This window comes from Saccoglossus kowalevskii, chromosome 3 (genome assembly GCF_978046115.1).
Source record: "Saccoglossus kowalevskii chromosome 3, keSacKowa6.1, whole genome shotgun sequence".
Lineage (NCBI taxonomy): Eukaryota > Metazoa > Hemichordata > Enteropneusta > Harrimaniidae > Saccoglossus > Saccoglossus kowalevskii.
In genome coordinates this window covers 40,585,054-40,612,777 of record NC_140643.1, presented here as the reverse complement: position 1 = coordinate 40,612,777, position 27,724 = coordinate 40,585,054, and the positions used below count along the sequence as shown (strand labels likewise).

General features: G+C 34.7%; 1 protein-coding gene across 1 annotated transcript; it reads left to right on the top strand.

The window, feature by feature from the left end:
- Positions 1-111: 111 nt before the first annotated feature.
- Positions 112-27,724, top strand: LOC100372537 (cyclin-D-binding Myb-like transcription factor 1). The gene is made up of 18 exons (XM_085497207.1): positions 112-195; positions 1,298-1,455; positions 1,708-1,848; positions 2,328-2,422; positions 4,063-4,180; positions 4,320-4,396; positions 4,880-5,037; positions 20,175-20,207; positions 20,331-20,443; positions 20,881-21,109; positions 21,239-21,307; positions 21,779-21,861; positions 22,004-22,168; positions 22,952-23,166; positions 23,511-23,655; positions 25,511-25,638; positions 25,981-26,146; positions 26,781-27,724. Exons 2-18 carry the CDS (start codon positions 1,299-1,301, stop codon positions 26,921-26,923), a joined length of 2,235 nt encoding a protein of 744 aa, XP_085353333.1. The 5' UTR covers positions 112-195; position 1,298; the 3' UTR covers positions 26,924-27,724.

Below are 27,724 nucleotides of genomic sequence, written 5' to 3'. Positions count from 1 at the left end.
GTGAGTGTAGTATGTGTGAATTTTAACTGAGACAAGAATGTAACTTGCTCGAAATCGATAACGTTCGTCTTTACCTCCCGTCAAGTCGTATTTTAATCATGGCTTCTTTCCGGTTTCACGTTTCCGACTGCTTTACATTCCCGTTGACTGCACCCGTCGCGCTGTACGTGAAAACGGACAGCGGTCGTACAGAAGGTACGCATAAACAATGTATGACTTTGCAAACATCTAGAATTTTTTTTTATCACGTTCGGCTACATGTTCGTGTGTGATATGCTATAGTAATCCACTTTGAAGGATGTGAGAAATGTGCCACTACTCCTACTCACTACAAATCAGACGCAGACGATCATTTACTTTATTTTATAGTATTAACAACTCGTATTTTTATTTTTAAATTGTCGATAATTAAATATTTGATAATTAAGGTTGTCTGTTTTTATTTTTTATTATTTACTGCCTATTTGGTTTATTAATTTTTTTTAAATTAGCAGCTGCAATTTATGTAATCGAATGATTATCCCAACTTTTCTGAGAAAACGAAAAGTACAAATTGAAAACGAATATGGTCTGTACAGTAATATAGTTTTCTTCTGAAATGAGTAGCATTAATCATATTGCAATGTTTAAGGTAGATTGACACGTTGCTGGTGTCATCCCAGCGTATCATGTTGTGTTCAGTCAATTTGGGTAACTGCGAAATATTGAAGTAATTATGAAAACCTCCCAGCAATAAAACACAACTTCCTGGCACTCTATAAACCAATAAAAGGCCTGATTTCATGTTGTTGATTCTTTATGTCACCACTTGTTATGTAACTCTTAAAACTTTCTAGAAAACTGCTCTGATGAAAACTTTTTTTTTTAACTTAATCAAGAATTACTTTTCTGGGAACAAAAAAATAAAGTTTTACTATATGTGCCACTTGAGGGCGATATTTATTCTGAAACTTGTATCTAATCAAGTTGCAATTCAATAAGCCTTGTTTACACTTCCTGTGTCATATAATGTAACAATACCAATTATTGTGAACAATAATTGAACCTTGAAATTTATCAATTCATGAAGAATTCTATAAATATCAAATGGGAGAGGGAATTCTGCCTGTCAGTAATAAGGATTGGAATGTAATACTGTAGGGACACAATTTAACCTTAGACTGTATACCGTAGTATTATTGAACATAAACACAACTGCTGTGTGGCTGCCATTTTATACCATAACAATACCATCATGCAGTACCGGTAGCTCAGATATGATATCTGTCAATCAATCAATTCATGCTTGTTTTCACAGAATGGAAGATAGGGCTTTACATACTGATGTATTGCCCTTAAATTTGACTGTTGATCCTTTGAGTCCATGCAACAGAGATAATCTAACTATGGATCAAGAGAATGCTGCTGCTACTGTTGTTATTGTACATGACATGCCATCATCAAATACAGATCAAGGTATGTTATATCTTGGTCCAAGCAATTTAAATGTTGTCTAAAAATGCTTATTGTTTTGATTTTTTTCATGAAAATTCAATTTTTTTTTTATTGATTTTTGAAAATGTTTTTACAATGTCTTACAATATATCAATTCCAATCTTGCACAATGCCAGCCAGAATGACAGTTTAAATAATTCAGCAAGTACAATACTCATATTTTCTATTAACAATCACATTTGACCATTAAACATGTACTTTCACAAAATACAGAGGAAATGCACAAGAGAAAAGCTGATGAAGATTTTGATGACAGTGATGAAAAGCGCCCTCGCATGTTAGAAGAGGGAGAAGTTGCAGCTCAGGTTGTTGGGGAAAGTTTGAGTTCAATGGAGGGTCTGGTCATGCATCATGGTACTGTAACTGTTTGTTTTCTAGGAATAGATCTAATATAGTATAAAATAAACTAATAATCATATTTTGATAACTATCACTAGATCATATCTAATCAGTCACTGGATTTCATTTGTTTAGTGTGAGGAATTGTTTAATATTCATGTATTATTATAATCAGCTGTTTATGATTCACATAACACTGTTATTAAAACTCTCCAGGAAAGAAGGAGTTTTTATCATAAATAGAACAAATGTTCGAATTTGAAACCTAAGAGCAGTTGTAATGACTACATATTATTCATCAGGTTGTCACTGTCAACAAATTACAATATAAAATGGATTGTTGAAAGTTTTAAACAAAAGCATGATGTGTATTGTATATAATAAAGTATGTTTTGTAAAAAGTATATCACAGCAATTAATATCAAGTCTCACCATGTAGCCTGTGAACTAACGTTTGTGATTGAAATAATAAAAAATCTGTTTGTTCTGAACAGGTACAGAGGACCACAATGTGACCACCTCAGAAGGATCCAGTTTTAATGCTGATGAGTTCAATTCACAATTGGTTGCTGCTGCAGAATCAACACAAGTATGATGTTCACATATCTCTGTTATTGTTTCATTTCCTCTTTCAATTATATGAATTGACTGTTACAAACTACAACTATTTGCAATCTAGATAAAACCTTTCATTTAAAGTAAAGTCCTCAATAATTTTCTCAGTCGATTCGGTGTTGTGTTAAGACAGTGTCAGGAGGTTACGGTATATTAACATTTCTCCAACAGGCGTACACAGGCAAGCCAAATTGGGTAACATTGATCTCTTGTTTGGGTTCTTTAACAATATCGCCAATTAATTGTACAGGATTGGGGTCAAACATTAATAGCACGTGACTAGTCTCAAGTAAAAAGAACGGAAGTAGTAAGTTTCAAGCAATATTTAATAAAGCAAATTAATCAGCCAAAAATATACAAACCAACTCCAGGCGCCAGCTTAAATACCGAATAAATTAATCTATAAACTCTGCACACCAGTGAGCAGGTATAACAAATATTACAACATCGCTGATGTGAAGCATGTGGAGCACAGATTGATAAAGGCTTACCGGGCTACATGTGGCATGTCTTTAGAAATTCCCTTCTGATCCAGCTTGTACGCGATGTTCGTTATCGTCGTATTTGTCCCAGTCGTCTAACAATGTTTCCAACTTTCTCTATGTCGTAGCAATGTCATAAGACGAAGACTATAACACTTGCAATCTTCGCGACATTTCTTTAATTTGGACTCTGATGACACGACTGATGGTAAATGTGCTCGCGGTTGTATTCGCACTGCGATATATATAGCCAGTTGACAATTTACATATTAGGGCGTCGCAATGTTCCATGTGCATTCGCGACAGTCTTGCTGTGTTACACTGCGCTAATATCATCTGTATGTAATATACCAGCATCTTGAATATTTCCTGGGTCTTCTTGAGTTTGTTCATTATAAGATCACAGTTGTACTATTGTACTATTTAAATAACTCAATAAAATATATATATTGATACATCTCATTGATCTTGGCATGAAATTCACCATCACTAGTACAATATAAATATACTTCTTGACAGACAGGTTTCACTGTAAGACACTGAACACCTCTGTAAACTGAACACCTCTGTAAACTGAACACCCCTATAAAGTGAGCACCTCTGTATACTGAACATCTCTATAAACTGAGCATCTCTATAAACTAAACATCTCTATAAAATGAACACCTCTATAAAGTGAACACCTCTGTATACTGAACACCTCTGTAAACTGAACACCTCTGTAAACTGAACACCTCTGTAAACTGAACACCTCTGTATACTGAACACCTCTGTATACTGAACACCTCTGTATACTGAACACCTCTGTATACTGAACACCTCTGTATACTGAACATCTCTTTAAACTGAGCATCTCTATAAAGTGAACACCTCTATAAAGTGAACACCTCTGTATACTGAACACCTCTGTATACTGAACACCTCTGTATACTGAACACCTCTGTATACTGAACACCTCTATAAACTGAACATCTCTATAAACTAAACACCAATCTGTAAACTATATGTTCTGCATTTGGTGAACATTTGTGTTCAATGACATTTTTATCACATGCTGTAGTGCTTCTACGTCCAATTTAAAAAAAAATGTTTGAATGTGACGTCAATAATTTGAGTGAATGGTTGTTTTCAGCTTCATAGCTGTATTACCAGTGGTAGTAGTAATTTTAGTGAAGAAAGAAGTGATGCAGACCCTGTAAGTCAATGTTGGTTTACAACTAAAGAAGATAAAGACACTCTTGCTGGAAAAGGTAAACCAGAATAGTTGTACCATCTAAATAAAAATATTGATTTGGAACCCTATGGAACATCTGTAAAGTACCGGTAGTTCCATATAGACCCTAGTTATACTGACAACTTGACTGAAAACTTTGTTGGATTTTGCTACAGGACTTAAGTGGAAACAAGGAATGTGGTCTAAAGATGAAATAGCTGTACTTGAAGAGAATATTGGTGAATATGTCAAGGTAAATTTAATGCAACATGCAATATATCATGAATCAAAGGTCACATAGGTTATCTTCGTTGTACTAGCAGTCATGTTTGTCTCACAAAACACTAAAAATCAACATTTGACAATATCACAAGACCATAACATAATGTCTGCAAATAGTTTTTACCCATTTTGTTCTAATCCTTGGCAATTACTCACTAATATGTTTCCTGATTGGTGAAAGTTTGCATAAAAGTACTACCGTATACTATTACTATAGGTAGTACCATAGGTTGTTTTTTGTGATTTGATCAAATTTGCCAATTTGATTGCCAAAATCATATCTCAAAGCACAGTCTGTAAATGTGTTTGAAATCATGATGAACAGCGCTTTGTATCACGTTCATACTTTTATGATTTGTTTTGGGCAGTTATTCACTAAAAAAATATTTTATATCAGGTAAAAAACAAAACAATATACAAGTCATCATTTGTTACTTATTTATTCATGTTTTAGATGCGTGGTGTGGGAAGTGCACAAGAGATAATATTTGACATGACAAAAGATGAAAGAAAAGACTTCTATCGTTCCATTGCCAAGGGTTTACAAAGACCTTTATTTGCTATATATAGACGTGTACTGAGAATGTATGACACTAAAAATCATATGGGAAAGTAAGTACTGTATATCACATAGCAGTGGTTGTCACAAATACTGCCTCATAGTACTTGTATAGTAAGTACTGTATATCACATAGCAGTGGTTGACACAAATACTGTCTCATAGTACTTGTATAGTAAGTGCTGTATATCACATAGCAGTGGTTGTCACAAATACTGCCTCATAGTACTTGTATAGTAAGTACTGTATATCATATAGCAGTGGTTGACACAAATACTGTCTCATAGTACTTGTATAGTAAGTACTGTATATCACATAGCAGTGGTTGACACAAATACTGCCTCATAGTACTTGTATAGTAAGTACTGTATATCACATAGCAGTGGTTGTCACAAATACTGCCTCATAGTACTTGTATAGTAAGTACTGTATATCACATAGCAGTGGTTGACACAAATACTGCCTCATAGTACTTGTATAGTACCGGTAAGTACTGTATATCACATAGCAGTGGTTGTCACAAATACTGCCTCATAGTACTTGTATAGTAAGTACTGTATATCACATAGCAGTGGTTGACACAAATACTGCCTCATAGTACTTGTATAGTACCGGTAAGTACTGTATATCACATAGCAGTGGTTGACACAAATACTGCTTCATAGTACTTGTATAGTAAGTACGGTACTGTATATCACATAGCAGTGGTTGACACAAATACTGCCTCATAGTACTTGTATAGTACCAGTAGGTAAGTATTATATATATATCACATAGCAGTGGTTGTCACAAATACTGCCTCATAGTACTTGTATAGTAAGTACTGTATATCACATAGCAGTGGTTGACACAAATACTGCCTCATAGTACTTGTATAGTAAGTACTGTATATCACATAGCAGTGGTTGACACAAATACTGCCTCATAGTACTTGTATAGTAAGTACTGTATATCACATAGCAGTGGTTGACACAAATACTGTCTCATAGTACTTGTATAGTAAGTGCTGTATATCACATAGCAGTGGTTGTCACAAATACTGCCTCATAGTACTTGTATAGTAAGTACTGTATATCATATAGCAGTGGTTGACACAAATACTGTCTCATAGTACTTGTATAGTAAGTACTGTATATCACATAGCAGTGGTTGACACAAATACTGCCTCATAGTACTTGTATAGTAAGTACTGTATATCACATAGCAGTGGTTGACACAAATACTGCCTCATAGTACTTGTATAGTAAGTACTGTATATCACATAGCAGTGGTTGTCACAAATACTGCCTCATAGTACTTGTATAGTAAGTACTGTATATCATATAGCAGTGGTTGACACAAATACTGTCTCATAGTACTTGTATAGTAAGTACTGTATATCACATAGCAGTGGTTGACACAAATACTGCCTCATAGTACTTGTATAGTAAGTACTGTATATCACATAGCAGTGGTTGACACAAATACTGTCTCATAGTACTTGTATAGTAAGTACTGTATATCACATAGCAGTGGTTGACACAAATACTGCCTCATAGTACTTGTATAGTAAGTACTGTATATCACATAGCAGTGGTTGTCACAAATACTGCCTCATAGTACTTGTATAGTAAGTACGGTATATCACATAGCAGTGGTTGACACAAATACTGCCTCATAGTACTTGTATAGTAAGTACTGTATATCACATAGCAGTGGTTGTCACAAATACTGCCTCATAGTACTTGTATAGTAAGTACGGTACTGTATATCACATAGCAGTGGTTGACACAAATACTGCCTCATAGTACTTGTATAGTAAGTACAGTACTGTATATCACATAGCAGTGGTTGACACAAATACTGCCTCATAGTACTTGTATAGTAAGTACTGTATATCACATAGCAGTGGTTGACACAAATACTGCCTCATAGTACTTGTATAGTAAGTACTGTATATCACATAGCAGTGGTTGTCACAAATACTGCCTCATAGTACTTGTATAGTAAGTACAGTACTGTATATCACATAGCAGTGGTTGTCACAAATACTGCCTCATAGTACTTGTATAGTAAGTACGGTACTGTATATCACATAGCAGTGGTTGTCACAAATACTGCCTCATAGTACTTGTATAGTAAGTACTGTATATCACATAGCAGTGGTTGTCACAAATACTGCCTCATAGTACTTGTATAGTAAGTACAGTACTGTATATCACATAGCAGTGGTTGACACAAATACTGCCTCATAGTACTTGTATAGTAAGTACTGTATATCACATAGCAGTGGTTGACACAAATACTGCTTCATAGTACTTGTATAGTAAGTACGGTACTGTATATCACATAGCAGTGGTTGACACAAATACTGCCTCATAGTACTTGTATAGTAAGTACTGTATATCACATAGCAGTGGTTGACACAAATACTGCCTCATAGTACTTGTATAGTAAGTACTGTATATCACATAGCAGTGGTTGACACAAATACTGCCTCATAGTACTTGTATAGTAAGTACAGTACTGTATATCACATAGCAGTGGTTGACACAAATACTGCCTCATAGTACTTGTATAGTAAGTACTGTATATCACATAGCAGTGGTTGACACAAATACTGCTTCATAGTACTTGTATAGTAAGTACGGTACTGTATATCACATAGCAGTGGTTGACACAAATACTGCCTCATAGTACTTGTATAGTAAGTACTGTATATCACATAGCAGTGGTTGACACAAATACTGCCTCATAGTACTTGTATAGTAAGTACTGTATATCACATAGCAGTGGTTGACACAAATACTGCCTCATAGTACTTGTATAGTAAGTACTGTATATCACATAGCAGTGGTTGACACAAATACTGCCTCATAGTACTTGTATAGTAAGTACTGTATATCACATAGCAGTGGTTGACACAAATACTGCCTCATAGTACTTGTATAGTAAGTACTGTATATCACATAGCAGTGGTTGACACAAATACTGCCTCATAGTACTTGTATAGTAAGTACTGTATATCACATAGCAGTGGTTGACACAAATACTGCCTCATAGTACTTGTATAGTAAGTACAGTACTGTATATCACATAGCAGTGGTTGACACAAATACTGCCTCATAGTACTTGTATAGTAAGTACGGTACTGTATATCACATAGCAGTGGTTGACACAAATACTGCCTCATAGTACTTGTATAGTAAGTACTGTATATCACATAGCAGTGGTTGACACAAATACTGCCTCATAGTACTTGTATAGTAAGTACAGTACTGTATATCACATAGCAGTGGTTGACACAAATACTGCCTCATAGTACTTGTATAGTAAGTACGGTACTGTATATCACATAGCAGTGGTTGACACAAATACTGCCTCATAGTACTTGTATAGTAAGTACTGTATATCACATAGCAGTGGTTGACACAAATACTGCCTCATAGTACTTGTATAGTAAGTACTGTATATCACATAGCAGTGGTTGACACAAATACTGCCTCATAGTACTTGTATAGTAAGTACAGTACTGTATATCACATAGCAGTGGTTGACACAAATACTGCCTCATAGTACTTGTATAGTAAGTACTGTATATCACATAGCAGTGGTTGACACAAATACTGCCTCATAGTACTTGTATAGTAAGTACTGTATATCACATAGCAGTGGTTGACACAAATACTGCCTCATAGTACTTGTATAGTAAGTACTGTATATCACATAGCAGTGGTTGACACAAATACTGCCTCATAGTACTTGTATAGTAAGTACGGTACTGTATATCACATAGCAGTGGTTGTCACAAATACTGCCTCATAGTACTTGTATAGTAAGTACTGTATATCACATAGCAGTGGTTGACACAAATACTGCCTCATAGTACTTGTATAGTAAGTACAGTACTGTATATCACATAGCAGTGGTTGACACAAATACTGCCTCATAGTACTTGTATAGTAAGTACTGTTTATCACATAGCAGTGGTTGACACAAATACTGCCTCATAGTACTTGTATAGTAAGTACTGTATATCACATAGCAGTGGTTGACACAAATACTGCTTCATAGTACTTGTATAGTAAGTACGGTACTGTATATCACATAGCAGTGGTTGACACAAATACTGCCTCATAGTACTTGTATAGTAAGTACGGTACTGTATATCACATAGCAGTGGTTGACACAAATACTGCCTCATAGTACTTGTATAGTAAGTACTGTATATCACATAGCAGTGATTGTCACAAATACTGCCTCATAGTACTTGTATAGTAAGTACAGTACTGTATATCACATAGCAGTGGTTGACACAAATACTGCCCATAGTACTTGTATAGTAAGTACTGTATATCACATAGCACTGGTTGACACAAATACTGCCTCATAGTACTTGTATAGTACCAGTAGGTAAGTATTATATATATATCACATAGCAGTGGTTGTCACAAATACTGCCTCATAGTACTTGTATAGTAAGTACTGTATATCACATAGCAGTGATTGTCACAAATACTGCCTCATAGTACTTGTATAGTAAGTACAGTACTGTATATCACATAGCAGTGGTTGACACAAATACTGCCTCATAGTACTTGTATAGTAAGTACTGTATATCACATAGCAGTGGTTGACACAAATACTGCCTCATAGTACTTGTATAGTACCGGTAAGTACTGTATATCACATAGCAGTGGTTGACACAAATACTGCTTCATAGTACTTGTATAGTAAGTACGGTACTGTATATCACATAGCAGTGGTTGACACAAATACTGCCTCATAGTACTTGTATAGTACCAGTAGGTAAGTATTATATATATATCACATAGCAGTGGTTGTCACAAATACTGCCTCATAGTACTTGTATAGTAAGTACTGTATATCACATAGCAGTGGTTGACACAAATACTGCCTCATAGTACTTGTATAGTAAGTACTGTATATCACATAGCAGTGATTGACACAAATACTGCCTCATAGTACTTGTATAGTAAGTACTGTATATCACATAGCACTGGTTGACACAAATACTGCCTCATAGTACTTGTATAGTACCAGTAGGTAAGTATTATATATATATCACATAGCAGTGGTTGTCACAAATACTGCCTCATAGTACTTGTATAGTAAGTACTGTATATCACATAGCAGTGATTGTCACAAATACTGCCTCATAGTACTTGTATAGTAAGTACAGTACTGTATATCACATAGCAGTGGTTGACACAAATACTGCCTCATAGTACTTGTATAGTAAGTACTGTATATCACATAGCAGTGGTTGACACAAATACTGCCTCATAGTACTTGTATAGTACCGGTAAGTACTGTATATCACATAGCAGTGGTTGACACAAATACTGCTTCATAGTACTTGTATAGTAAGTACGGTACTGTATATCACATAGCAGTGGTTGACACAAATACTGCCTCATAGTACTTGTATAGTACCAGTAGGTAAGTATTATATATATATCACATAGCAGTGGTTGTCACAAATACTGCCTCATAGTACTTGTATAGTACCGGTAAGTACTGTATATCACATAGCAGTGGTTGACACAAATACTGCCTCATAGTACTTGTATAGTAAGTACTGTATATCACATAGCAGTGGTTGACACAAATACTGCCTCATAGTACTTGTATAGTAAGTACTGTATATCACATAGCAGTGGTTGACACAAATACTGCCTCATAGTACTTGTATAGTAAGTACTGTACCGTAAAAACCCGCAAATAAGCGCCACCCTCAATTAAGAGCCACTCAGTGAAAATTTGTTACATTTGACCCTCCATTAAGAGCCACCAAGAGTTGAGTGGTTTTGTCAATAAGAACCCTGAAATAAGCGCCAGCCGCCAGGTTGTTTACAATCAGGCAGACACCGAGCTTGTCGTGCCTCACTTCCACCCTGCATTGTTTATTGCCCCATAGAAGGTGTGAGACAAATAAAGATTATCCCCATAACTTGCCTGATGTCCTGTGTAATTGAGAACGGAAGAATGATAGACGAAAGAAATGAACTGAGAGCGTGAATGTGACTGTCAACTTGTCCATTTTATATTTCTGACACACAATCGACCAATTCACAAACTATTCATAGTAACTACTAGTATGTTTTTTGCCGAAACACCGAAGGATAACGTTGAGATATTCCATGGAGCTAAAAAAAGATTTTTTTTTAGCTCCATGGATATTCATTGTCAATGTTGTCTTTATAACCAAGTAAAGAACGTCACGATTTTAGAACGCCTTTATCGGAAAATCGGAGGTATCGAAAATACATTCTCACAGACGGACCGGAACAGGAAGTCAGCAGAAAACAAAAGATTTTTTCCTTAGCGTGGGGGAAAACAGAGGTGTTAATCCGGTCCTGGCAACGTTTGAGGGATCGTGACGTAGCTCCGACCAGGGAGCTGTAATGCTCCGACTGTGAGAATGTAATGATTACGCAGTCCACTCTCGCTGATCGTGATTTTGGGTTATTTTTTGCATTTCATTTGAGACGTTCGTTTTGGGGTGATTCGAGACAAAATCTTCAGGGAAGTAACAAAATAACTGGCATTAGTTTGGAGAGGACTCTCTTGCCGAAAATAATCAAAATTGAAGTCGAATGGATTAGTTCCACAAACTTGCGCGATCAACTTGTCTTACAGCAAAGTGAAGTCTACGTGACCCGCTGACCCAAATATTTAAATTAGCTATTTGTGAGAATTGAAAATAATCTGAACTTGTACCAATCAGAAAATGCCTTGTAACAGGCCTGGGCTTTCGTGAATGATTTCGTCTCTCCGATTGGTCACAGGAAATTATTTTTAATACATGTAATTGTTACTTTCTCGGTATCGTTTCGTATTTGGTTATATAGGGGTGGGGCTATAGTTTGACCCCGTTTGCGTGGACTGTGAAGTACGTGAATATCATTAACATATCATTATAAGCTGGCTTGATTATGAAACAGGAAATATAAACCAAAGCTGTACTGTCAGACGTCTAGCGCAATTAAAACAATGCCCAAGTACCCAAGCTGTAAAAATCTATAGAAAAACGTGTTTTTATTTATTGTTTTTGCCATAAATACAAGTGATTGGGCATCATTTTCTTCATTCGTTCCATGCTTGCTTTGCAAGTATGTCTTCTCCTGTCGCTGCTGGTCAGATCAATTCTATCCGAAACTATTTTATAAATTATATCGTCACCAAATCAACCACAACGCCAGCCACAGCCACCCAAGTTATTCCCAGTTTTCAAGAAAAAAGTTTGCCGTACCAAACTTGGTAAACAATTGTACAACGGAGGTACAAGTGATTCGAGTGTAGGGTCAGACACTGAAAGTGCTACCAAATCCGACTTCAGGCATTGCTACACATTATCGATGAAACGTCGAATCGTCGTATTTATTTGACATTTGTTATTCCCATAACAGTATTTTTACAGAATAAATTAATTGCAATGATACATCATTAATAATTACTTGTCTGTTTTGGTTGTGTGTGTGTTTGCCTATCCCCTTCCCTATTTCACAATGAACAAGTTTGATGACCCTGGTTTAAGAGCCACTGGCTACAAAGTTGTCAACATGTTACCTCAAATAAGCACCACCCAGAAATGAAAGTGTTACAAAGTGGCTCTTATTTGAGGGTTTTTACGGTATATCACATAGCAGTGGTTGACACAAATACTGCCTCATAGTACTTGTATAGTAAGTACTGTATATCACATAGCAGTGGTTGACACAAATACTGCCTCATAGTACTTGTATAGTAAGTACTGTATATCACATAGCAGTGGTTGACACAAATACTGCCTCATAGTACTTGTATAGTAAGTACAGTACTGTATATCACATAGCAGTGGTTGACACAAATACTGCCTCATAGTACTTGTATAGTAAGTACTGTATATCACATAGCAGTGGTTGACACAAATACTGCCTCATAGTACTTGTATAGTAAGTACTGTATATCACATAGCAGTGGTTGACACAAATACTGCCTCATAGTACTTGTATAGTAAGTACTGTATATCACATAGCAGTGGTTGACACAAATACTGCCTCATAGTACTTGTATAGTAAGTACTGTAATTGTAATTGTAATAATCTTTATTGAAACCGTATCCCGGAGTGGGATCTTAGTTGAAAATACAATAAAGTAATACAAAAAAGATAGCAAACAAAAAAAAACACAAGACATTCAAAGACAATAGAAAATAAAAAATTAAATTAAATTATTTGGCGGTTGGTTGAGGCAACTGGCATTTTAAGATTTTTTCTTGTCGTAATTTGAAACAAGTGTGGATGAATTTTCCTAGTTCAATGATTGTTTTGTCATTTTTAATTTTTAGTATATTTGTAAGTTTTTCGTCATCCGTCCCCAAGTTGCTTATATTGTATTTAATATTCTTGATCATGATTTCTCATTCCTTCTTGTATAAATCACAATTGAGAAGAAAATGTTTTTCGTTTTCAATTTCCTGTTTGTCACAAACTGGGCAAATTCGGTCCTCCGCTAAAATGTTATTATATCTGCCCCTTTCGATTTGAAGGGTATGAGCACTTATTCTGAGTTTTGTCATAGCTGCTCTATGATTTGGATTTTTGATTGTGGTGAGATATTTTTCATATGCAAATTCTGTTTTAATTTTCCTATAGGTTCGTAACTTGTTTTTATGGTTTTTACCTTTATTGTCATCGTGTAATGTTTCTGTACTATGTATTTCAAAGGATTGTTCTAGTTTGCGCGTTACTGTTTCAGTGATTTGTTTTTCATCAAGAGATTTATGGTTTTCCCAAATATTTCCCATATTTAAATTTTCTAAAATTTGTTTTATGTCTGTTACCCAGTTGTCTTTTCCTTTTTTATCAAGATGTATCCCAAGATTGTAAGCTTCATGTACTAGCGAATTTGGGTTAGAATTATTAATTTTGATCCAATATTTGATCATATATTTTAAGCTTGATGCTAGGAGAGGATATCTTCCCAACTCTAGTAGGCTTGCCAAATTACTTGCTTTGCTATTTACTTTTAGAAGGTATTTGCAGAAATGTATTTGTACTTTTTCCATTGGTGTTGACAGATTTGCCATTAGATGCGATTTATTGATGTTCTCGCTCGTCCAAATTTCACTGCAGTAAAGCATAATTGGTTTTACAATTGCATCGAACATTTTTAAGTATGTTTTGATTGGAGTTAGTTTTTCTGAGAATAGCATTTGTTTCATTTTGAAACATGCCTTCATTGCTCTAGCTCTGAGGTCTTCTTGTGCTCCGATGAATTTCCCTGATTTGTGTAGTTTAATGCCGAGGTATGTGTAGGTTTTTGTATTTTCAAGTTCCTTTCCATCAACATAGAATTTTAGTTTGTCCTGTGATTTTTTTGACCTACTAAACATGATGATTTTTGACTTAGAGATATTAATATTGAGTTTCCATTTCTGACAGTAAGTTTCAAGAGAATTTATGGCATTTTGTAAGCCAGTATGTGATTGGGATAATACTACAAGGTCGTCTGCATATAGCAGACATGGGAGACTTGTGTTTAGGAGACTTGGTGGGTCATTACGAGCCAAGTCTAATGATGTTTTAATGTCATTTACATAGATATTGAAAAGGAGTGGGCTGAGTCCATCCCCTTGTCTAATTCCTCTATTAATTGTGAAGCTGTCTGTTACACACTGTTTAAGTTTAACACATCCTGTTGAGTTCAGATAAATGGATTTTATGATGTTGTAGAATTTACCTGTAATACCACTTTGGATAAGTTTCCAGAAGAGACCTAGATGCCAGATGGAATCAAAGGCTTTCTGGAAGTCAATGAAACAAGCAAACAAAGTCTTTTTGTTGCTCAGGTATTTTGTGGTTAGTTGTTTGAGGACAAATAAATGGTCTTTGGTGCTACAGTTTGGCATGAATCCTATTTGTTCTCTGATAATTGTGTTGTTTTCCTTTAGATGTTTCAAAAGCCGTTGCTTAAGAATGGAGGTGAAAAGTTTACTGACACTATTAAGAAGTGTGATGCCTCTGTAATTGTTTGGATTTGTTTTGTCTCCTTTTTTGAAAATAGGATTGATCATACCTAAATTCCAGCGATTAGGGATGTATCCACTCTGCAGGATTAAATTGAATAGTTTTTGTAGTGGTTTTATTAGTGGGTTCCTGCTGGCCTTGATCATTTCATTGGTAATTTTATCTGCGCCTGGAGCTTTTTTATTTTTGAGTTTAGTTATAGCATTTTGGATTTCTAATTGTGAGATGTACTTGTCTAAGTTGGCTTTAGGTAGAGAGAGTGATTCATGATTTTTTAGTTGTAGCTGCAATGAGTTTTCGCTCATTGTATTACTTGTTTCTTTACTCAGTTTCCTAAAATGTTCAAACCAGGTTTGACTGTCAACATTATCAGAGTCATTATTTATTTTGGTGTCTTTTAGCTCTCTTAATAAATTCCAGTACTCACTGGGGTTTGATTTACTAAAACTTTCGAGCTTGTTCAATATATCATTTTTAAAATCTCTCTTTTTTAGCTCCGCTGTCGACTTTGTCGAGCGGAGCTTATCATATGAGTGATTGTCCGTCGTCGTCGTCGTCCGTCGTCCGTGTCAATGTTTTACTTTTTCGACTTCTTCTTGAAAACTACAAGCCTAAATGCTTTGATACTTGATGTATATGTACCTTGGGTAGACCTCTCTTAGGTTTGTTCATTTCATGTTGATATCTTTAATTCTCTAATTTTGGTGAATATTTTTGTCATTTTTGGTAAAAACTGATATTTTCGACTTCTTGTTAAAAACCGCAAGTGCAATTGCTTTGATATTACATCTATAGGTACTACATGTGGACCTCTCTCAGATTTGTTAATTTTGTAATGATATCTTTAATTCTTTAATTTTGGTGATTATTTTTGTCATTTTTGGTAAAAACTGATATTTTCGACTTCTTGTTAAAAACCGCAAGTCCAATTGCTTTGATACTACATATATAGGTACTACATGTGGACCTCTCTCAGATTTGTTCATTTCGTGATGATATCTTCAATTCTCTAATTTTGGTGAATATTTTTGTCATTTTTGGTAAAAACTGATATTTTCGACTTCTTATTAAAAACCGCAAGTGCAATTGCTTTGATATTACATATATAGGTACTACATGTGGACCTCTCTCAGATTTGTTCATTTTGTAATGATATCTTTAATTCTTTAATTTTGGTGATTATTTTTGTCATTTTTGGTAAATACTGATATTTTCAACTTCTTGTTAAAAACCGCAAGTCCAATTGCTTTGATACTACATATATAGGTACTACATGTGGACCTCTCTCAGATTTGTTCATTTCGTGATGATATCTTCAATTCTCTAATTTTGGTGAATATTTTTGTCATTTTTGGTAAAAACTGATATTTTCGACTTCTTGTTAAAAACCGCAAGTGCAATTGCTTTGATAATACATATATAGGTACTACATGTGGACCTCTCTCAGATTTGTTCATTTTGTAATGATATCTTTAATTCTCTAATTTTGGTGAATATTTTTGTCATTTTTGGTAAAAACTGATATTTTCGACTTCTTGTTAAAAACCGCAAGTCCAATTGCTTTGATACTACATATATATGTACTACATGTGGACCTCTCTCAGATTTGTTTATTTCGTGATGATATCTTCAATTCTCTAATTTTGGTGAATATTTTTGTCATTTTTGGTAAAAAGTGATATTTTTGACTTCTTGTTAAAAACCGCAAGTCCAATTGCTTTGATATTACATATATAGGTACTACATGTGGACCTCTCTCAGATTTGTTCATTTTGTGATGATATCTTCAATTCTCTAATTTTGGTGAATATTTTTGTCATTTTTGGTAAAAAGTGATATTTTCGACTTCTTGTTGAAAACTGTAAGTCCGATTGCTTTGATATTACATATATAGGTACTACATGTGGACCTCTCTCAGATTTGTTCGTTTTGAGATGATATCTTCAATTCTCTAATTAATTTATTTTGGTGAATATTTTTGTAATTTTTGGTAAAAAGTGATATTTTCGACTTCTTGTTAAAAACTGTAAGTCCGATTGCTTTGACACTATTCATATTGTTCATTTTCTAATGATGTCTTCAGTTCTTTAATTGAAATGTGCATTGCTAACAGCGGAGCTATCTCAGCCGATAGGCTGCTTGTCTTTTTTATTAGCCGCTTGTATTCCCTCTTCAGACTGTAGCATTTTTCTCTCAGTTTAATGTTGTATGGGTTTGCACTAAATTTACTGCAGATACCCAAAATTTCTTTCTTTAGATTATATAGGTCCTTGTTGAACCATTTTGGTTTACATTTAGTTTTTTTTGGTTTTCTCCTGATATGTTTTTTCAGACATCTGCCAGCTGCTTCAATGTAAATACTTGAAAGCATAGTATTTGCCTCATCAATTGATTGTTGTGTATTGTCAAAATGTTTAATGTTAAAGTTATTAATTAAATTTGTAATATCTCTGCTTTGTAGCGTTAGGTTGAATATCAAATTTGACTCGCTATTCCAAATGTAAGTGTCAGTTTCATGTACTAATTTATCACTGTGGGAGTGTGTTATTTTCGAAATATTATTTGTGTAAATTGCATTTGTTTGAAGATGAAAAGTTATTTGGCAGTGATCTGAGAGTAATAAATTAAGAGGGTGAACATAGAATAGATTAATTTTGTTAAATAGATTATTGCTAACAATAGTGTAGTCAACTACACTGCTGCCTTTAGTTTGTATAGTTTGTATATCACATAGCAGTGGTTGTCACAAATACTGCCTCATAGTACTTGTATAGTAAGTACGGTACTGTATATCACATAGCAGTGGTTGTCACAAATACTGCCTCATAGTACTTGTATAGTAAGTACAGTACTGTATATCACATAGCAGTGGTTGTCACAAATACTGCCTCATAGTACTTGTATAGTAAGTACTGTATATCACATAGCAGTGGTTGTCACAAATACTGTCTCATAGTACTTGTATAGTAAGTACTGTATATCACATAGCAGTGGTTGACACAAATACTGTCTCATAGTACTTGTATAGTAAGTACTGTATATCACATAGCAGTGGTTGACACAAATACTGCCTCATAGTACTTGTATAGTAAGTACTGTATATCACATAGCAGTGGTTGTCACAAATACTGCCTCATAGTACTTGTATAGTAAGTACTGTATATCACATAGCAGTGGTTGACACAAATACTGCCTCATAGTACTTGTATAGTAAGTACAGTACTGTATATCACATAGCAGTGGTTGACACAAATACTGCCTCATAGTACTTGTATAGTAAGTACTGTTTATCACATAGCAGTGGTTGACACAAATACTGCCTCATAGTACTTGTATAGTAAGTACTGTATATCACATAGCAGTGGTTGACACAAATACTGCTTCATAGTACTTGTATAGTAAGTACGGTACTGTATATCACATAGCAGTGGTTGACACAAATACTGCTTCATAGTACTTGTATAGTAAGTACGGTACTGTATATCACATAGCAGTGGTTGACACAAATACTGCCTCATAGTACTTGTATAGTAAGTACGGTACTGTATATCACATAGCAGTGGTTGACACAAATACTGCCTCATAGTACTTGTATAGTAAGTACCGTACTGTATATCACATAGCAGTGATTGTCACAAATACTGCCTCATAGTACTTGTATAGTAAGTACAGTACTGTATATCACATAGCAGTGGTTGACACAAATACTGCCTCATAGTACTTGTATAGTAAGTACTGTATATCACATAGCACTGGTTGACACAAATACTGCCTCATAGTACTTGTATAGTACCAGTAGGTAAGTATTATATATATATATCACATAGCAGTGGTTGTCACAAATACTGCCTCATAGTACTTGTATAGTAAGTACTGTATATCACATAGCAGTGATTTTCACAAATACTGCCTCATAGTACTTGTATAGTAAGTACAGTACTGTATATCACATAGCAGTGGTTGACACAAATACTGCCTCATAGTACTTGTATAGTAAGTACTGTATATCACATAGCAGTGGTTGACACAAATACTGCCTCATAGTACTTGTATAGTACCGGTAAGTACAGTATATCACATAGCAGTGGTTGACACAAATACTGCTTCATAGTACTTGTATAGTAAGTACGGTACTGTATATCACATAGCAGTGGTTGACACAAATACTGCCTCATAGTACTTGTATAGTAAGTACTGTATATCACATAGCAGTGGTTGTCACAAATACTGCCTCATAATACTTGTATAGTAAGTACTGTATATCACATAGCAGTGGTTGACACAAATACTGCCTCATAGTACTTGTATAGTAAGTACTGTATATCACATAGCAGTGGTTGACACAAATACTGCCTCATAGTACTTGTATAGTAAGTACTGTATATCACATAGCAGTGGTTGACACAAATACTGCCTCATAGTACTTGTATAGTAAGTACTGTATATCACATAGCAGTGGTTGACACAAATACTGCCTCATAGTACTTGTATAGTAAGTACTGTATATCACATAGCAGTGGTTGACACAAATACTGCCTCATAGTACTTGTATAGTAAGTACTGTATATCACATAGCAGTGGTTGACACAAATACTGCCTCATAGTACTTGTATAGTAAGTACTGTATATCACATAGCAGTGGTTGACACAAATACTGCCTCATAGTACTTGTATAGTAAGTACTGTATATCACATAGCAGTGGTTGTCACAAATACTGCCTCATAGTACTTGTATAGTAAGTACTGTATATCACAGAGCAGTGGTTGACACAAATGCTGCCCACAGTCAGCTGGCGTACTTGTGATAATAATGAAACCAATTTACCGATACTATATGAGGGCTGCCATCTTGAATACACATGAAACTAAATAAAGAGACAAGTTGAGAAGCATATTTTTCAGATTCTTACAAATCTGGGAAAAAATAACAAATGAACCGTTTGGGCAACATTTAGCCAATCGCTAACAAAATTCAACCATATTCAGACTTTTTCCATGGAAAAATTCCTTACATAAGAACACCTAATAGCACTAAGAACACTTTCCCAGGGTTTTTGAAACCTAAATCATCATCCAGCTCAGTAGCCTATCAGCAACGGCCTTACAGTTTGGTGACAATTTTTTTTCTCATTTATGTGCAGAGTTTAATTAAATTATGAATTGTTGATTTATTATAGGTACACTTTAGAAGAGACCGAGAGACTCAAGGAGTAAGTTTGATTTTCCAAATTATTCTGAATGCTTGAAAAATACAGCTTTTCTGTACATCTTCTCTACCCTTGCCATAATTTTGACAAATCAGTTATAGTGTTATAATTTGTTCATTTGTGCAGCTTACATCTAAAGCATGGTAATGACTGGGCAGCAATTGGAACAGCATTGGGACGAAGTGCTTCATCTGTGAAAGATAGATGTAGACTGGTTTTGAAAGAAAGCAATCATTCAGGTATTTAACATTAGCTGCGTATACTGTGAAATACTTTATTTTTGCTGGAATTAATTTTCGCTGAAAAGGCTTTTTGGAAGTTTTGTATTGTATTGAATTTATTTTCACTGATTTTTGATGAGTTTGATGTGAAATATAGGAAAAAAAGTATATATGCTGGATTTTATTTCCAAGCGAAAATAAAGTATTCTACAGTATCTGAGAATCTATACTGGTATCCCTAGCCGAGTAATAATTATCATAGGTGGACTCCCTAGACTGTTATCAGTGATTTTTGGAGTATACACCGTCTGGCCATGATAGTTTACCTAGGCTAACAGTGAAGATAAAGAGAATGTAAACTCGTAACCCTATTCTGGTCACAATTATGATAGTTTTCCTAGGCTAACAGTGAAGATAAACAGACATGCTTAGTACGATCTGTTCAAATTACTCAGGTAAATGGTCACCAGAAGAGGAGCATCGATTGGCTGATTCTGTACATAGTCTTAGTCGTACCGTTGAAGGTGAAAGCGTAACTTCAGGCATATCATGGGCTGCTGTGGCTGAGAGAGTTGGTACCCGCTCAGAAAAACAGTGTCGATCTAAATGGTTAAATTATCTGAATTGGAAACAGATTGGTGGTACAGATTGGGTTAAAGAAGATGACTTGAATCTGATTAATAGGTACACTCATATCATTTTGTTTTGGTATTCCATGGAACAATAAAAATTTTACCTTGAATTTTTCGAAACAAACTGTCTACTTTGAATGCTGCAGTGTTGTGATAGTTAGGAATATTTTTTTTCTTTCAGAATTGAAGAAATGGGAGTTGAAAATGATAATGATATTCTGTGGAATGATCTCTGTAGTGGATGGTCAAGGTAAGAGAAAACTAACTTGGACATCTAGCCTTAACTTTTTTCTGTGTATAGTTTGTATTGAATAATTCTATGCTTAATGGAACCTCAAAAAAAATGAAAACAGAAACAACAACAGTATTGCTATAATACCTGTATGGAACAGTTTAGTCACTGTTGCATATTTACCCAGTATGCCCATTAATTTGCATACAAGTTGCTTATTAGAATATGAATACGTCTTAATTGTTGAAAATTAAAGCTAAGCAGTACTAATGACCCTGGAGAGAACACTGATCAGATGGCAGTATTCTCTCCAAAGTTGGGCTACTTGCTACTGACCTGACTACTCACTACTCTACTCAACTGTTGTGCACGCCTCACATAAAAATCAATCACAATTTAGATGGAAACTTATCATCATTCCTATGTAAATGAATCAAATCCATGAATCTAAAGTTGTACCTTATATAGCTATTGTTGATTATATTGCAGTGTTCGATCACCACAGTGGTTAAGAAGTAAATGGTGGGCATTAAAACGACATGTTCCAAATCATGCAACTATGAATTTGCCAGGTGGGTGATTTCTAATCATTTAAATTTTATGCATTTAAGATATACATTGTACTTGCAAGTGAATTCATTTATTAAACCATCCCACAAAGTAACTTGACTCGATTTCTGTAGATTTGTAAAGATGAACTTTGTCTGTTTGCAGCTATCATTGAACGCCTTAAAACTCATCCGGGACCATTAAGTAAGCCAAAGCCGGAGCGTCCAAGTACTACATCTACTCGTCTACGAGTAGCTCGGTTAGACCAAACATACAGTGCCTTGAAATCACCACAGATAGTACATGTGCCAATTCCAATACCACAAACAGGTAGGTCTGGTTGTCTCGTATGTATGTAACTTGGCAACTGAGACTTGTTTATGTATGTTTCATTTTCATGACAAATATGCCCAGTTGATACATATTTTATAACACACTGCCTCTCAAATTAAAATCAATCAGGGAACTTGCACAGTTTTGAGGTTCAGAGGGATAACTTATATAGTTTTAAGGTTCAGAGAGATAACTTGACCAGTTTTGATGTTCAGAGGGATAACTTGACCAGTTTTGATGCGCAGAGGGATAACTTGCATGGTTTCATAGTTTTGAGGTTTGTTGGGTAGCTTGCATAGTTTTGAGGTTCATTTGGGAACTTGCAAAGTTTTGAGATTTGTAAAGAGTTTACTGAGTAACTTGTGTTCAATATGCAATATTGTAGTTTGTTTTGTAGCAGCTTAGCTAGCAATTCAGTTAGGTACTGTATAGAATGTAGTTCTCTTCATTATGTTTATGGTTTGTCATGAATCCTGACTGACAATTCTAACTCAGAGAATAGCATGATGACTTGTTCAATATTGATAGCTGCTGTATCTGGACATCTTGTTAATGAAACATATTTTATGCATACATAGTAGAGTATTTATGATCACTGTTTTGTGAACTGTTTCCAAAGCGACATCATTTCAACAACAGTTTGAAAACTGACTGTTATTTCTTATTTTGGTTTAAAAACATAAAATTTCCTAGCTTCATGTGACTCGAGACTGACCAATCAAGACAGATTTGAGATGCAATGTATTATAAAATCCAATATTAATATTGTTTGATATACAGGAACTTCTGCAACTATTACTACCACTACTGTAGCTCCTACTGACTCTGAAGATGAGAACAGTAGTTCAGGACATCAATACAATTCCTATGAAGTCATGCAGTCTACAATGACATTAGCACCTGGTACATTTCTCATACATAATCCACATCATGCTGTGGCGTTATCAGGATCACCAACCTCATCTGATCAAATAATTGTACATACTGTACCAGTGGTAAGTTAATTGATTAATTCTTGACTGTCAGTCTTTTCTTAAAAATTATTAACCCATTTTACTATATATCACATTGGCTTATAATAGTTGTAATTCTTAATACATTCTATGAGAATACTGTCCACTTTTGAATGGAGGAAAATCCATGGGGACGGCAATGTGTTAAGAAAAATTATTTTCTAACCAGCCTTAGTGGTTTGTGTGTACAATATTTTTGTTTTGGACCATCTACCGGTAATGTACAATTGAATGATTAAAGTTGTAAATGAACAGAAACAGAAGAATTAGAAGTTTAAATTAATACCATAACTTGGTGTATACATGTACCTCTGTTTTTTTTACAGTCTGATGCCTTGCATAGTAATGAGAATGTAACTGTACAGATGAATCCTCAAAACAATGCACAGATTATTATAACATCTACACATCCTGACTGTGTGTCATCTTTAGGTAATGCTGATATGACCGCTGCCATTAGTCAGTCTGATGGTAAGCTCATTATATAATTTAGTGAATGATTCAAAAAGTGAGTGTACTGTAAAATCTGTATTAGAAGCCGCATCCTTAATAGAAGTAGCACCCATTCTTTTTGAACATTGAGAACCAAAAATTCACCATTTCTCGTATGTGCAGATGCTCTAATAGAAGCCGCATCCCCTCTGTTGCATTGTACCATTTTAATAGAAGTTGCGGCTTCTAATACAGATTTTACAGTAGTAGGTTGAGTAGGTTGTATCAAAGGTTATAGGACAGGAGATCTAGATGGTTTATTCTTATAAACTGAATGCATTGTCAATGTGTACATGAAATAAAGTGTTTGAGAAAACAAACAATTATTGTCATCCTTCAATTTTGAAAACATTGCTTAAGGTAGCATTTGAAATCATAATTCGATTATTATAACAAATTTTATTGCATCCTTGAAAAAAATTTTTCATCAGTTAAAAGCAATAACAATGAAATACATAAACAAAAAATGTAAAATGCTCAAAAGAGAAGGGGAAAAAAAATGACAAAAGTAAGAATTATCTTTTAATTGGATGTTCTGTTCTAATGTCAAATATGGCATATAAATATTCACCCACTTGTCTTATAATTTCAACATCATTGCAACTCATCAGGTATATAAATTTCTGATTAATGTTGTGCAGGGTTCTCCCCACCAGACAGAGAGTGCTGGACGGTATGAATATTCATGAGCTCATTAATATGCATGAACTAATTAATATTCAAAATGGCCACAGTATTTCTTTCAACAGGAGTCAAAATACTGCGTGAACTTGGTTTTAACCATAGACCATATGTTTTAACGAATAGTTTTACCGATATCGATTTTATATGTTTGACGTCACCCTGGCAGTAAAAATATGGGTACGGTAATCCACTTTTCTATGCGCTACTGTCGTGCTAAGTATGGTTTCACACTCACCAGTGTCGATTGCCACTGGGCCTCTTACGTCTTACGTTGAGTTTCACGCCTATTGTTTTTTTTTAATTGGTGACACAACCCAAGCTTTGATTATCCAAAGACAATAGATGTCTAATGTCTTTGGATTATCCGCCCTTTCAAACATTCTTTTGTCTTCCAGCGCGTTCGTTGCGTCATGGACAAAAACAATAGTGCCGGACGGCAGCCAGGTGTGCCGGTCGCTAATTCTGAGTGCCGGACGTCCCCGTCCACCGCCATCCAGCATGGGGAGAACCCTGGTTGTGGGCTGTGTTTGGAATTATTACATCTCTCAATAGTTGTCTGTTATTGTAATATTTTGGACATTCCATGAAAAAATGTACCTCATTTTCTATTTTGTTCTCTAAACAATGTATACATAATCTATTTTCTAGGGGGTTTTTGGTTGCGTATGTCTACCTTTCTCTATTGCTAATGGATGGTTGCTAATCTAAATCTGGATATGCAATGTCTTTGTTTTAAATTAAGAGTGTCTAAATATTTTTCATAGGTGTATGTTTGTTTTAGTTTTGCACATGTCCTGAGTTTGCCATTTTGGTTGTTTATGGTTATTTTCCACCAATCCATAAATTTTTCTTTGATGTTGTTGGTAATTAGTTTAATATCCCTGGGTGATAAGTCTGACTGGTTATTCATCGAGATATTTTCTTTTATCAATTTTTTAACAGAATTCATCGATTATGTAAAAGTGTGCACAAAAAACTAATCCTATAACTTCATTAGACTTTGTCAGTGAGTCCTGCTCCCTAGTGGCGGAAGGTATCTGTAATATCAAAATGACAAAGATAATGGTGAAAACAATGTTGTTCACAGCATATTATATCATCATTTGTATTTGAATATGTAGTAAATGTTGCATTATATATCCACTTTTAGATCTACAACATGTATCACAGTCTGATGAAGACTTGCCATCACAGATCACACAGTCAGATTTAGCAACTCAACAACATATGCATAGTCAAGATCAGCTGATGACTCAAGATGGTACTCTTATTGAACAAGTAAGACTATATTTAGAATGTGATCCATTTTTATACTACTGAGTAGTGTTATGGGAATAGAATTATAGTTATATACTAATAATCCTGCCCACAAGCAAAGAAATATTGGTCAGTATTTTTTTTCTAGGGTCATTTATTTTAATTTCTGATACTATGACCTCACTGTTTTCATGCAAGTTGATATAAAATTTATATAGAATTTTTTGTTTTGTGATTTGGTCCAATGTGGCTGACTGGTGGCCGTTGTTGTCCTGACAACCTAGGTGTCTGTGTTGAAAGACTTTTAAAAATAGTGTTCATTGTAAACTACATATTCTATTAATATTTTCTGATTTTCAATAGGATATAAGTGGATCTGATATGACATCTGAAGTGAGTCAGTCAGAGCCAACATTGGTTATTGTCAGTGCATCGTCCATTACTGGAACCACCAGAGCTGAGTATGTACAGTCAACATCATCCATTGTAGATTCACATCTAACATCCTCTGCTGTCTTTACACTAACAGGTATGTCATATCTCAAAATCTGAAACCTTGGGTGTGGGCCAAAGAAATTAACTGCACTACATTGATTGATAATTTTGGGGATAAATATCATTTCAGTTTTTGTTTTTTGGATTCCTTAAGTCTTGCATGTTAGTTTGACTTTGTATATCTTCTACCAAGGATCACTACAAGTGACAGTCTCGGTTTTGGGTGACATGCTACATGTTTTTCACACCTGATGTTTCACACACCTCAGCAGGGAAACTATGCCACTGGTTGACAATTCTTCACTAATGGATGGGAAATCTTTGATAAGGGGCACAAGTATTTGTGTTCAACCAGGCCTGGTTGAAGCCTGGATAACATGTTAAATTGCCATTATGATATAAAGATTGTTTGAATATTTGTCCCATATGTAGAACATGGTTTCTGTCACAAATGAATTATGCAAGCTGCCAGCACTAATTTGCATAATAAAACGAATACCACTGACCTTCAACGTTTGAACAATGTCATAATGCACACATTTTTTTTTTTTTTTTTTTTTTATATAGTGAAAATTAATGAGTTGACTTTGAATTGGTTCATTTTAATAGTCATGTTTTATGCCACCACTGTATGTATCTAACGTGTCTATTATGCTTTATTCCTATAGGTCCAATTTTACAGAGTCACTGTGACGGAGGTGATGACATGATTGGTTCTTCATCTGATATTGAAACTGACAAATTGAATAAGTTAGATTGTTGTGATTCTCAAGATACAGATTTAATTAAACATGACTCATGTGGTGTTTGAAGTTTTACTACTAGTGTATGATAAATTTTATGCGGATAAATTCACCATTCATGAATGTTAACTTAATGTTTGGATCAATAATGGCAACCATATTGGATTAATAATGGTAACCAAGTTGGATATGTGGCAGTCATCTTTAATTAATAATACCGTGGTAGCACCAATGTTTGATAAATGGATAAATCTCGGTTTTATAATGACAATATTTGTCAATCTTCAACAACATTTATTTATTTTTGACAAAAGTTGTTGAAAGTCTGCACAACTTTGAAATATACATTACATTATTTATTATTAACTTAAAGTGATTTAAAAGATAATAGAAAGAAGATTTCTAATTCTGGTTTCAACTGTTTTGGCATTACCTTTCTGTAATTTAAAGTTTTGGTCACCAGCACCAGTGTTTTATAGGCTATTTTAAATAGTTATTCGCATAAAACATTATGATGCATATCTATGCTATTTAAGGTACCTCAAGTATTCGTTTTTGTAACATGCACACACATATTTTCAATTAACTGGAGTCTGGCATGACACCACTCCACCACTCCACCACTCCATCAACCCCGCTCTCTAGACTAATTACTTGAAATTATCTCTAGACACCTACATGTATGTAAACTTAAATCAAACATCTTCAGTATCTACTGGTTTTTCTGTACATACAAGAATATATTGGTTGTCATTGGAGAATGTAGAAGGATATAATTTGATTTGCCGTATTGATGAAGCTACTATCACTTTATTTTTCAATTTTATTAGTAATGAATGTCAATAAATATTTGAATGTTGTATATTTGA